This window comes from Acomys minous, assembly GCF_964271855.1.
Source record: "Acomys minous genome assembly, chromosome: 5".
NCBI lineage: Eukaryota > Metazoa > Chordata > Mammalia > Rodentia > Muridae > Acomys > Acomys minous.
The window spans coordinates 24711396-24725963 of NC_140494.1; the positions used below are offsets into that span (position 1 = coordinate 24711396).

The window sequence follows — 14568 nt, forward strand, 5'->3', positions numbered from 1 at the left end:
AAGACACTTGATGTCAACTTCTGTATTCCACATGCACCCACACGTGTGTGCACCACCCCCACGCACACACAAACATACATGACCATTTATACAACATTCACTTACAATAAAGAAATTGAGTTGGAGAGATGGCTTCATGGTGAAGGCTCTTGGCACCAAGTCTGACCACCTGAGTTTGGTCTACAGAACTCACGTGGTAGAAAAAGAAAACCTATTCCCACAAGCTCTTCTGTTCCATGGGTATGGTATGCTATGGCGCTCTCTCTCTCTCTCTCTCACAAGTAAACATTATAAAATACTTTTTAAAAGGGCTTCTGTGGAACATACCTATAATTCCGCAGTCAGGGAGGCAGAGGCAGGCTACTCTATGAGAGTTCAAGGCTAGCCTGGTCTTCAGAGCCAGTTCCAGGACAGCCAGGGCTGTCATACAGAGAAACCCTGTGGGGGTCTGAATTCCATTCCCAGGGCATGTGCAGTGGAAGGAGACAGCTGACTCCTGTGTGTTGTCCTTTGACCTCTTACATGCAAGGTGTGGCTGGTACATGGTAGCTCCAGAGTAGCTGGGATTGCAGGGCGTTTTGTTGCATGATTCTTAGAATCTTCTGGTGAATGTCTGCACTAAAGTTAGTGGAATTTTGGTAGGGGTTACAGTGAACTTTGATCATTTGGAGGTCAGTGGGTAGAATCCCATTTCCTGAGAACTTTTATTGTGTTTTGATCATTTGCAATATGTGTCTTACTTTTTTTCTTTTCTTTTCTTTTCTTTTTTTTTTTAGTTTTGTTTTTTTGTTTTTTTGGTTTTTTTGGACAAGGTTTCTCTGTGTAGCCCTGGTAGCTTTGGAACTTGCTTTGTAGTCCAGACTGGCCTGGAACTCACAGAGATCTGCCTGTCTTGTCCCCCAAGTGCTAGGATTAGAGGTGTGAGCCTAATGCCTGGGGAGCAGAAGAGCACATCAGATCCCTGGGGACCTCAGTATGGGTGATTGTGAGCCACCATGTATGTGGGTGCTGGGCATGGAACCCAGATCCTAGGCAGCCAGTGCTTCTCGCTGCTGTGCCAATCTCTCAGCCTCTTAGGAATCATTTGCTTTATGAGGCTTAAGGCAGTTTTCTTATATTCTTTGTTTCTTTACCATTTTTATAACAAAAAAGTAAGTTGTGTTTTTGTTTCTGCATCTCATCTATGTGGTAATCATGTGGCTTTTGTTATTTGGTCTATTAGTATAGCATTTTACATAGATTTTTGGGTGTTGACTAATGTACACTCTCACGTAACTACATGGACGTTATGTTTTCTGCTGTCAGCTGGTTTTGTTGCAGACGTCTCCTTGATGGCGGTCTGGGGGGTTCTTGTTATATTTGGTGAAGATGTGCGCAGATGTGAGTTTCTTTTTGTGTGTGTCTGTGCATACTTGGGTTCCTTTCTTCTTGCTCTGTTTTAAAAATAAAAACAACCAAAAAGTATGCTCTCATACACAAGGCCCTAGGGAAAAGGGCCTTTGGTATGTGATGTAACAAATACCTTATGACTGGGACTGAACAGTGTTAGCAGCATACTTGCCTTTCATGGATAAGACTCACAGTCTGATTCTTTTTTTTTAATTTTATTTATCTTTATTTTATGTGCATTGGTGTTTTGCCTGTATGTGTGTGTGAGGGTGTTAGATCTTTGAGTTACAGACAGTTGTGAGCTGCCAGATGGGTGCTGGGATTTGAACCCCGGTCCTCTGAAAGAGCAGTCGGTGCCCCCAACTGCTGAGCCATCTTTCCAGCCCCCACAGTCTGATTCTACAAAACAAACTATGGAGATGTCATGATTCTTTCATAGAAAATAGACTTGAAATTTTAGTCTTTTGTTTGATTAGTTAGGTAGACTTAAATAAGAATGTAGGTCTTGGGCAGCTGGGCTTGGTAGCACACATCTGTAATCCCAGAAGCAAGTGGCACTCTGTGAGTTTGAGGCTATCCTGGTCTACAAAGAGAGTCTGGGACAGTCAGGGCTACACAGAGAAACCCTGTCTTGATATACCCCCGAGCCCCCAAAAAAGAATGTAGGCCTTGTGGGTGTAGCGGCACACGCCTTTAATCCCAGCACTCAGGAGACATGGGGTTCTCTGTGAGTTCCAGGCCAGCCAGGGCTACAGAGAAAAACCTTGTCTGGAAAAACAAAACTAAACTAGCCAACCAACCAAAACAAACAAAACAACAACAATAAAACCCAAAAAAGAATGTAGGCCTCATTGTTTAAGGTGTATGGGTATTTTGAAATGTACTATAATTGGAGTTTTTTCTTTTAGTGGTTTTATGTTAATTTCTGTGTGCATGTGTGCATGTGTGCATGTGTGCATGTATATACACTAGTGAGAATGTGGAGGTCAGAGATAGTTTACAAGGACTGGCTTTCTTAGTACCTACGGATCCTGAGAATTGAATTGAACTCAGATCAGGTTGGTGGGGGCATCTCTACCCACTGAGACATCTTACATGCCCAAAGTAGATTTTTGTAAGAAAAAGCCAAAAAGTTTATGGCACATGATCGCTTCTCTTTTTCTTCTGTTTTTTGGTTTGATTGTTGTTTTGTTTTGTTTGCTTTCTGACAACGTTCAGTATGTAGACTCTGCTGGCCTGAATTTAGGATCCTCACCCTCAGCCTCCTGAGTGCTGAGACTACAGGCATCATACCCAGCCCTTTCTACTTTCTTTAGTGTCCATTAGTGTGTTAACAAGACTGTGTAGAAGCTATTCACTGTTGTATCTTAAAATGTGGTCCAGAACCCAACAGCATTGGTAGTGCATGGGACTCTTTTGGATATGGACAATCCACTGTAGGACTACTGATTCCTGTGTCCTAATTAGATCTTAATTGATGCATAAGCACATTACAGTTATATATCCTCTTAGGGGAAACTTTAGCCAATACAGTTTGCCTCTTTAAGTGACTAAATTGATGCCTTAAAAAATCTTATATGGCTGTTGGTGTTGGCTGGCACATGCCTTAAATCCTAGCACTTGAAGGGCAGAGGCAGGTGGATCTTGGTTTGTGTACTCTAAGCCCTAAATATAGCAAAAATTTGTTTCTTTTCTTTTTTAAAGACTGTGAATAGTACTCAATTCAGCAACATAGGTGCTAAAATCAAATAATGCAGCGATTAGCATGGTTCCTGTGCAAGGGTGATGGTACAGATTCATGGAGCATTCTATATCTAACAGAAAGAAATTAGCTGGCCATGCTGGTGTATGCCTGCAACACTAGCACTTTGGACACGGAGGCAGGAGGATTGCTGCAGATTTGAGTTCAGTCTGACTGACTGCCAGAGCTGTAGTGTGATGCTTTAGCTGAACAAACAATTAAAATGGAGTCCAACTATACTATCAAGGAGACTGGTCATAGGGCTAAAATAACATGTCGATGCTTTCCACAGGCTAGCAAATCATTATTCATTTACTGTGTATGAAGGTCAGTTACCTCCAATTTAATTTTTTTGTTCGATGTCAAATGCAAAATCAGTTCTCCCTTGGCTTCAGAAAATATAGTTAAGACAATGTTTTCATTTTTGTTCTAAACTGGTAATTGAAGGCATTTGTGTAGTTGTAAATGTATAGAGTGAAAGAATACATATGTGTACACACACACACACACACACACACACACACACACACACACACACTTTTTTTTTCTTTTTTGAGACAGGGTTTCTCTGTGTAGCCCTGGCTGTCCTGGACTCACTTTGTAGACCAGGCTGGCCTCGAACTCACAGCAATCCACCTGCCTCTGCCTCCCAAGTGCTGGGATCACAGGTGTGTGCTGCCACCACCGCCCGGCTTCTGTGTATATATATATTTTTTTTTTCAAGATTTATTTATTTATTATTATGTATACAATGTTCTGTCTGCATGTACACTTGCAGGCCAGAAGAGGGCATCAGATTACATTATAGATGGTTGTGAGCCACCATGTGGTTGCTGGGAATTGAACTCAGGACCTTTGGAAGAGCAGGCGGTGCTCTTAACCTCTGAGCCATCTCTCCAGCCCACTTTCTGTGTATATTTTTAATAGTTATTTTTTTTTATGTGTGTGAGTGTTTGGCCTGCGTGTATGTAAGTGGACCTGGGGTTATGGACAGTTACAAGCCACCGTGTGGATGCTAAAACTGCACCTGGGTCCTGTGGAAGAGCAGCCAGTGCTCCTGACCTCTGACCCATCTCTCTGGCCCCCATTCTTAGTATTGTAACAACAAATGATATTTTACTTTGTTTTGCAAATTCCAACATTGAGCTATATTAGCACATTGCTGATTGAGGTTTTCATTTTGTGTTTTAGATCTTGGTAATGTTCTGACCTCTTCAAACGTCAAAGCTGTTAATGGTAAAGCTGAGAGCAGTGACAGTGGAGCTGAGTCTGAGGAAGATGAGGCCCGAGGAGAATTCAAAGGAGTAGAGCAGAGTGGTAGCAATGGTAAGTTTTGGGCAACCGGTTAATGCAGGCAATTATTTTGTACCTGATAAGCACGAGAATGTTTGGGCTGATTAAAAAAAACCTGTGTGATTAATAATGCATGTGGGCAGCCTTTGGGTTATCGACTGTGTTTTTTGTTTTGTTTTTTGTTTTTCAAGACAGGGTCGCACTGTGTTAGCCCTGGCTGTCCTGGACTCGCTTTGTAGACCAGGCTGGCCTTGAACTCACAGTGATCCACCTGCCTCTGCCTCCCGAGTGCTGGGATTACAGGCTATCGACTATGTATCTGGGTATCCACTGGGTCAGAGTGCTCTATTAAGGAATATATAGCCAGCCTTAATCCTGACTGAGATAGGAGCTAGTGGAGGCTGGACAAGAGTAGTCTACTTTTCCAAGTGTAGTGCATACAGTGCATAAAAAAAATATATTTTTTTAAAGGGTATTTCCTTTCATTTTATTATGTGTGTAGTGTTTTGCCTACATGTGTGTCTGTGTAGTATGCGCACGCAGTGCCCTCACAGGCTAGAAAGCGCATCAAATTCTTCAGAAGTAGAATTGTAGATGGTCTGAGAGGCCCCGTGGAAGAGCACCTGTGTTCTTTACTGCTGAGCCGTCTTTCCATCCATGCATTTATATATTTTTCTTTTTCTTTTTCTTTATTTCTCTCTCTTTCTCTCTCTCTCTCTCTCTCTCTCTCTCTCTCTCTCTCTCTCTCTCTCTCTCTTTAGTGACAGGGTCTCTCTGTGTTAGCTTTGGCTTCTCTAGACCCGCTTTGTAGACCAGGCTGGCCTTAAACTCACAGTGATCCTCTTGCCTCTGCCTCCCAAGTGCTGGGATTAAAAGCATGCGCCACCATACCTGGCTATAATTTTAATTTAAAATTTTTGGAAACAATATCTCAGTTACCCGAGGCTGGCCTTGAATATGCTGTGTAGCTGAGGAGAACCTTTAGCTTCTGCACCTCCTCCACCCTCCCCACTGGATTACAGGTGAGAGCTTCCACGCTCACTCTATGCATTGTTGTCATTTAAGGCCAGGGCTTCGTTAATGTCATGCAAGTGTTCTAGCTACATCCCTAGCCCCATCTTTATATTATTTCAGGTGTTATTTCCAGCATGGATATCGGCATATATAATAAATTCTTTAGCATTCTATGAAAAATAAAATGGAATATAGAGAATAGAATCCAGGCGTGAATTTCTTTTTGCTTGCTGAGGATTGAACGCAAAGCTGGCACGTACAAGGCTAACATTCTACCACTGAGTTACATACTCAGTTCTTAGTGTTTTGAGACTAAGTCTTACTACATAACTCAGGGTGACCCCAAATTTAATAGTCCTCCTTACGCTGTCTCTAGAGGGTTGCAATTACGTTGTATCTCTTGGCCATCTCAGGCATAATTTTTGATGGAGTATTGGAATTACAAAGTACCTCATCTGATGCTCTATTAGTAGAAGGACAAGAGATTCTAATTGTAGAGAGATACTAAACTGCTCAACTTGGCTTAGCTTTCACACTCTGTTCTGTATGGATCCGTTTATTAGTCTGGTGGTCTTCTCCATTTTTTGGTTTCTAGAACAGCTTGCCTGTCTGAGATAATCTAAAAACATTAGAACATTATTCTACTTGCTGGAGAGACGGCTCAGCAGTTAATACCATTAGCTACTCTCCCACAGGACCTGGGCTCAATTCCAAGCACCCGCACAGCAACTCACAGCCATTCTGAATTCTCATTTTCAGGGGATCTAATGCTCTCTCCTGACCTCCTAGGGCACCAGGCGTGCATGTGATGCACAGACATACATAGAGAGTTATTTATTTATTTACTGTGTATGTTTGTCTGTGTGTGTTCATGCATGCATGCATAGATATCTGTGATTTTGTGTGCCATAGTGCACATATGGGCATCAGAGGACAGCTTTTGGGGTCAGCTCTTCCCTTCCATCATGTGGGATCTGAGGATTGAGCTCAGGCCATCAGGCTTTACAGCAAGTACTCTTACTTGTCAAAATGCATATCTCTAGCTCAAGAGATGATGTTTGAAGCCAGGTTAGGTAATCCTATAGGCAGGAGGACAAGGCATCAGGATTACTGTGAGTTCGAGGCCAGCCTGAGTTACAAAGTGAATAGTAGGCCATTTAAGGCTACATAGTGAGACCCTTTCTTATAAAAACCAAAACTGGAGGTTTGCATGGTGGTGGGCACTTTTAATTTCAGTATTTGGAAGGCAGAGACTTAGGGTGAGACCCTGTCTTAACAAAACAAAAAAGAACACCCACACCTAAAACAAACAAACAAACAAACAAAATATAAAACCAAAGAAAAGAGCCACAACATGTTTAATCCCAGCACTTGGGAGGCAGAGGTCTGCAGGTGACTGTGAGTTCGAGGCCAACCTGATCTACAAAGTGTGTCCAGAATAGCCAATGCTCATAGAGAAATCCTGTCTCAAAAATTAAAAAATTAAAAAAACCCACCAAAAACAAACAAAAAATCTCAAAAGAGCAACAACAACAAAAACAATAAAACCAAAGAAAAGAGCAAGATGATATTATTTTAAATATTTTTTCATTTTTAGATTTATTTTATTTTTGTGAGTCTGTGTGAGCATATTGTTGCCTGCAGAGCCAGAATAGGGTACCAGATGCTGTGGAGCAGGAGTTCTAGGCAGCTGTGAGTCTGTCATGGGTGCTGGACCATCTCTGCAGCCATCCATCTCTCCTATGCAGATAGGAAGCCCTTCAAAAGAATTGTGGTAGTTTGTGAATTGACTAGTGATTCTAGAACTTTTTCTTTTTTTGAGACAGGGTTCTTTCTATATAGCCTTGGAACTCTCTATATAGACAGGCTGGCTTCGAACTCACAGAGATCCACCTGCTTTTGCCCCTTGAGTGCTGGCATTAAAGGTTAAGTCACCATGCCTGGCTACTATGCACTTTTATGCATCTCTCCTTTTTTTTTTTTTTCCATGCAAGATAAGAAAATGATGAAGAAACCAACAGATGAGAATTTGGAGACCATTGTTACCAATGGCTATAAGGATAGCTTTGCTCAGGACACACACAGTGACGTTCCTACTGACTCTTCCCAAAGTACAGGAAGCTCCGAAGAGGCAAAGCCTGCAGACCAGAGCTTGCAGCAGGCTGGAAACTCTGCTGTCTATGTTCACCAAGGTACAGTCCTCAAGTTCTCCTTTGTCCAGCCTGTTTCTTGCAGCTAAAATCTTGTATTTAGTAATGACTTCTTAGGGCTTGTTAATACTGTAAGGGCTAATTAGTTGCTTTGAGACACAGTAATTAGAGCCAGGACGTTTTCTTGCATTTGTCTCTTTTTTATTTTGTTTATAATGTGCAGTTGTGTGTGTACCATGGTGGTGGAGGTCTGTGGAGGTCAGAGGGGCAGCCGCATGGAATTGGCCCTCTTTCTACCCCCCTGCCTCATGTGGGCTCTGGGGATTGAACACACGTTATCACTTGGCTGCCGGTTCCCCGACTCCCTGAGCAATGTGTGTTTTATCAAGACCCAGCTCTGTAGACCTGGTGGCCAAGAGCTGCTGATGGTTCTCCTGCACTTACCTCCTAAGTCTAGCTGTAATCTGTTCAGTTAAGTAGATATAGGTAGTTTATTAAATAAAAAAAGCATGACTTGGAGCCCGGTGTAGTGGAATACCTGTAATTTCAGCATTTCAGATGCTGAGACAGGAGCATTGTGGATTTGTGACCAACCTGGGGTGCATAGTAAATACTATGAGTTAGTAATTCAGCTCTCCCTCCCACAATGAGTATAATATAGGACTGAGGAGTTATGAAAAATGGAATAAAAGTATGTTTTTCTTGTCTTAGAGCATGGCTATACTGTCTGGACATTTGCTTATATTTAGATACAACGGAAGATCACAGTGAAGAAGCTTCAGGAATGCATCATTTGACAAGTGACTCAGATAGTGAAGTGTACTGTGATTCTATGGAGCAGTTTGGACAAGAAGAGGTAAAGATGACATTTTCTGAATGACAAATTACAAAGAGGTGTGTTCAGTGCATAGAATGTAGTAGGACATGCATGCAGGAAAGTGTCATAATGAAACCTGCCACTTCGTATGTTAACAAAGACTAACAAAGGCAAAAAGAAAAAAATCCAGTGACTACCTTCTGTGAGTTGCTAATAAGCGTGTTCATTGCTTTGGAAACATTTGTGCTATAGGGAAAAGTGCTTGCTGTGCAAGCCTGAAGACTTGAGATCCCCAGAACCTGTGGAAAGCTCAGTACTCCTTTAGTGGGATGGGAGGTGGTCATGGGGGCTCCCAGAAGCTCACAGGCCAGCCAGGCTGCTGTGTGTCCTGATGAATGACAAAAGACCCTGGTTAGTGGATAGCAAAACAGACATAGAAGGTTTTGGTCCTTTAACCACCACACATACACAGTGACACTCTCATTGCTAAGATAACAGCCAAGAACACATTGTAATACACACATGTGCGCATCCACGTGTGTGCATACACACACACCCAGTCTTTCTCACACATACATACAAGATTTAAAAAAATCTCTTGAAAATGCTTAAACATTTATAGCTTTGTTTGTGTGTGTAGACTGACGTGTACAGTAAGCCTGGGGAGATGGCGCAGTGGGCAAGAGCACTTGCCGCCCGAGTGTGAGAGGACCTGAGTTTGAATCTCAGCGTTCAGATCAAAAGCATGTGAGGAGGCCAGCATGGTGATGCACAACTTTAGTCCCGGGACTCAGGAAGCAGAGGCAGGCAGATTTCTGTTCAGTCCAACCAGGCTGTTATGTAAGACTCTGTTGAAAAGGAAAAAAACAATCCAAACCCAAAGCCAGTAGTGCTCTGTGTGCCTGCCCCTCAGTACTGTGGGGCACAGAGAGAGGATGGCCGCTGGGGTTTCCCGCTGTCAGCTCCAGGTTCAGTGAGAGATCCTGACAGTGATCGAGTAGGCTACCAGGTACCCTCTGGCCGCTGCATGTGTATATGTCTGCACTGATGGATGGCCATGTCAGACACATATGCTTTCACGTATGTACACCAAAGAAGACTAAAATATACCACAGAATTACTTTTATTAGACTACTATAATAGTAGAGCCAGAGTACAAATTATTATATTAGAATACTATATTAGGATTAGAATACTATTAATAATGTAAATTTCCATTATAATTTATTATATGTGTATTTTATAAATATTTTGTAACAGAAAGAATGTGTGGAGAGGGTAAACTCTTTATGCTGCTGTCCCTGTTAAAACATTGATTAGTGAAGAAAATTGAATAATCCTCAAAATACATTAGTTCTTCATACTGACTATACTCCAGTCAGTTAAAACTTTCAGTTCAGGGGCTGGAGAGCTGACTCAGTAGTGATGAGTGTGTCCTCCTGAGAGTGCTCTCGCAGAGGACTCAAGTGTGGTTCCTAATGTCCATGTCAAGACAGCTCACAAGTGCCTGTGCATCCAGCCCCAGGGGCTCTGATGCTCTCTCCTGGCCTTCGAGGGCATTGCTCTCATTCACAACCGCCTCCACATAAACCCACATACAAGATGCACACATACATACATAACTAAGGATAAAAATAAAGCCTTTGAAACAAAACACTACTTTTAGTCAAAATAATCTTCAGATTTCAGTCAAGATTCAGTATTGGAAGAACAAATTAAAACATAAATCTGTGGGTTGGGTGTGGTTGCCTGCAGTTGCAGGGGAAAGGCTGTCATATTCTTGAGTTTGAGGTGAGCCAGATTTGCATAGAAGGTTCCAGGCCAGCCAAGGCTACATAGTAAAACCCTGCATGTCAACCCCTCTCAAAAGAAAACCCAACGACAACAAGAAAGTTGGTGATAGTGCCTCCTCCTTAACCCCCCACCCCCTCCCCCTCCCCCCTCCCCCACTTTAAGACAAAGTTGTACTATGTATCTGCGGCTGGATTAGAACTCTATGTACTCATGGCTGACCCTGATAGACATCTACCTGCCTGTGCCTTCCTCACGCCTCCCTTGTGCGTGCCTCATGCACTATGTGTGCAGTTCGTTGCAGTCACCTCTCCCTGCTGGTCCATGGATTTACTCTTCAGGAGTTCAGCTTCGGTTACTGCTTCTTTGGATCCAGCCATTATTTACGGCCAATAACTATCAAAGTAATAAGCTCAGTGTCTTTCTCTCTTCTGAACTCTGCCTTACTCTTTGCCTAGTGTGCTGGCTAGTTTTGTGTCAGCTCGACAGAAGCTAGAGTAATTTGGGAAAGGGTACCCTCAGTTGAGAAAATGTCCCCATCAAAATATCCTGTAGGGTCTTTTCATGATTGAGATTGAAGTACATGGGCCCAGATTCCTGTGGATCGAGCCACCACTGGGTGTGTCTTTCTGGACGGTGTAAGGAAACAGGCAGAGGAAGCCATAAAGAGCAAGCCAGTAAGCAGCACTCCTCCATGGGTTCTTGCCTCTGGGCTCCTGCCCTGGCTTCCTTCAGTGATGATTTCTAAACTGTAAAGTGAAATAAACCCTTTTCTCCCCTGCTTACTTTTGGTCATGGTGTTTTTAAGCACACAACAGAAACCCTATCTGAGACACCTATGGCATCAGTTTTTGCTTACCTGTGTTTGAACTGTTGTCTCCTGTATTTATCTTAGTAAATCAGCGAACTGTCTAGTCCTCACAGCTCCTTTTCTTGCTCCCCATGCTCAGCGTTTTAAGACCAGCATGATTCTGCTGGACGTTCTCAAACCATCTTCCATCCAACTACACTGATGGCCGTTCTGTCGTCATGACACCTTTGATTTGGCTTAGAGTCATTTGTTCTTTTTTTGGGATTTGCATCAGGGGCTGACTGTAGCTCTGGTTGGTCAGGCTGCCCTCTAACTCACAGACATCCGACTGCCTCTGCTTCTGAGTTCAGAGATTAAAGATGCATGCCACCATGGCCCTCAGTCATTTGTTCTCAGTTGAAGCTTTTCCTGACCATGCCTATACCCAGCTCCAGTAAGGGCTGGGCGCTGACTTGACTGACTCCTGAAGCAGCAGCTGTGCTGTTCTCAGGAACCTCAGCAGACAATGGAGCTGTAACGTCATCTCACTCCTTACTAAGTTGCAGGTCCTTCTTTCATTGAAACTCATGCCCATCTCAACTATTTCCTGTATGTGGGAAGCCTCATACAAGGGGAAGAACTTTTTAAAGAAAGGATTATTTTCAGCAGAATCATGAAAGGACCCTTTTAGAAAACAGTATTTATGTTACCATGAAAACTTGTTGTATTGTTTATATTTGTAACTTGAACTGTCACAGCTTTATGTCAAACAATGGACACTTTCAGTGTTACTCAGGTGGTGACCCCAGTCAGCACTTGGACAATCCTGGTTTTTGCAAAGATGCTCACATATCTCCTGGAAATGGCAGCATTGGGAAAATGCAGCTGGGAGCAGTTGAAGGAAAAGGTGAAGTAAAGCACGGAGGAGAAGACGGCCGGGGTCACAGCGGAGCGCCACCCCGTGAGAAGAGAGGCGGGGAGAGTGAGGACTTCTCTAACGCCAGAAGAGGGAGAGGTGTGTGGCCCTTGGTCCTTGGCTCCCTCTGATTTCTGACACAGTCTCATATCTAGCTCAGTCTGGCCTGGAACTTGTGATCCTTCTGCCTCTGGCCGCCAAGTGTTGGTGTGATAGTGCCCAGCTTTATTTTCTTAATCTTCTGTGTGTTGTTTTCTAAAAGAACGTACGTGTGTCTGAGTGTCTGGCATGCGTGTGGAAACCAGAGGACAACTTACGGGAGTCAGTTTTCACCATCATGTGGCTCTCATCAATCAGACCCAGGTGGTGGCCTTTGGTAACAGGTATCTTTGTCCGCTGGGCCACTCTGGCAGCCCATTTCTAAGGAAATGGTAATGTTTTTAAATATATAAATGCAGTATTTCTAAGGAACATGTTTATGCTTGACTTGTTTTTCCTTCTGTGCAATTAATGACTGCTCTAACCTTGATGCCACTTTCATTCTCTGTGTAAGTCAGTCTGAATTCTTTATCTTTTCCTTACTTGGGTTAAAGGAGATCGTGTGACGCTGACAAGTCAAGTCATAAGAGTGAAGGAACATCGAACACTAAAAAGTTGACAATAAGGGCCGGAGAGATGGCTCAGCAGTTAAGAGCACTGTCTGCTCTTCCAAAAGTCCTGACTTCAATTCCCAGCAACCACATGGTGGCTCACTACCATCTATAATGAAATCTAATGCCCTCTTCTGGTGTGTAGGTTTGCATGCAGGTAGAACATTCATCTACATAAAATAAATAAATCTTTTAAAAAATTGACAATAGTGATGTGGGCTGACAAAGTGGTCCTCGGGTAAGGGTACGTGCTGCCAAACCTGATGACTTGGATTTGATCCTTGCAAGGAAGGAGATATAACTGACTTCTATAAGTTGTCCTCTGACCTCAAATGCATGCCTTGACGCAAGCATGCCCTCTGATACACCTGACACAAAATAAATAAATAAATGTAAAAATGATAAAAAATAATAGTGAGGTGATCAGGGAGTAGAGTAGATATGAGTGTGAAAAAAGTAAATATATTTGTTATAATTATTTATGGTAAGAAGTGAAGATACTGTTGAAAGAAGATACACACACACACACACACACACACACACACACACACACAGAGAGAGAGAGAGAGAGAGAGAGAGAGAGAGAGAGAGAGAGAATGAGAGAACATGAATATATAGATTGTAGTGTAGAACAAGAGGTGTAGTTCAGTCAGAGTTTGAGTTCAGTCCGCACCATTGATCAAAAAAGGAAAGGGAAAGGTTGAGAAATAATCATGTGAACAAAGTCTGGCTACTTCTCAATTTTCATAGGGGTATGTCCCAATACCCCTTAAATTGTGAATATTGAAGTCTAACAGTCTTCACTATACTCACAACACTTGCATCAGCCTTCTCTAGGGCAAAATCAGCCACCACAAAGCCTGTTTAATAAAATACTGTATGTTAGGGGCTGAGAGATGGCTTGGTGCAGCAACGTATTTGTTGCTCTTGGAAAGGACGTACATTCAGTTTCCAGCACCCATATCAGAGGGCTCACAACTGTCTATAACTCCTGTTCTGGAAATTGAACACACTTTTCTGGCTCTGTAGGTATCATGTGGTGCATAGACAAACATTCTGTCTCTGTCTGTCTCTTTCACACACATCTACACAAATCTTAAAAGAATACTGTACTTCAGGCAAAATCCACATTATCATATGGGTTTCCTCCCATGCCACTGTAATGCTGAAGCAGTGTAGGTAGAGTCTGTACATTCAGGAGAAATTTTCACACATGAGTGCGAACAGTAAAGAGGGAACGAGAGAGCGGGCTGGGTATCCTGATACTTAGTTCATCGAATGTGCATAGGCCTACCTAGCTCGCTCTTTGCACTATAAACAGAACTGTATCCCGAGCTCAAATGAACTGGGGTTTGCTTTCATACTTGATCTGCATATACCTCTCACCTAGAGGATGTGGGAAGGGCAACAAAGAAAAACCCTTCAGCTTCTGTTTTCAGGAAAGGTCTGTAATGCTCTTTCTACAAGAATTCACAGGAATAAAAATGTTAGCTGTGCTGGGGATGAAGTTCAGTGGTAGAGTGCTTGTCTCGTGTATGGGAGGGCCTAGACTGAAGCCCCAGCAACACAACACAACGCACACACACACACACACACACACACATGCACACGCACACGCACACACACACACACATGGAGAACACAGAAAGGACAAACACAAGAAGAACAACAAAATATCTCTTTTTGGCCTTCAGAAAAATAAGTTGGCAACACTAAGAACCTTAACAACTCTACTTTGTAGTCTTTTGATCCAACAGTTATTATATTAGACTATATTATTAGAATATATTATTATATTATATTGGACTAAAGGAGGCATGCTGGTTAACATTGCTGGTTAACTTGGCAGGGTTTACAGTCACACCGAGGAGACAGCTGCTGGGCACACTTATGTGAGATGTCTAGATTGGGCTAATGATCTAAGACTTTCTTTCTTTTAAAAATATTCTTAGGGTTTATTTATTTATTAATACAGTATTCTGTGTGTATGTACACCTGCACACCAGAAGAGGGCAGC

The 14568-nt window shown here is 42.7% G+C and overlaps 1 protein-coding gene across 8 annotated transcripts in view; it reads left to right on the forward strand.

Moving 5' to 3' along the window:
• ACBD5 (acyl-CoA binding domain containing 5) overlaps positions 1–14568 on the forward strand; it is a gene marked incomplete at its 3' end in the record, with an annotated part of 46069 nt that overhangs the window by 14975 nt on the left and 16526 nt on the right. For 7 of the 8 annotated variants that reach the window (XM_084781976.1, XM_084781972.1, XM_084781975.1 and 4 more), the window contains 4 exons: positions 4322–4456; positions 7432–7629; positions 8337–8443; positions 11772–12000. In XM_084781976.1, coding sequence (XP_084638102.1) covers positions 4322–4456; positions 7432–7629; positions 8337–8443; positions 11772–12000 — 669 coding nt within the window. The remainder of the gene's footprint in view (positions 1–4321; positions 4457–7431; positions 7630–8336; positions 8444–11771; positions 12001–14568) is intronic. The other variant, XM_084781971.1, reaches the window with a different exon arrangement.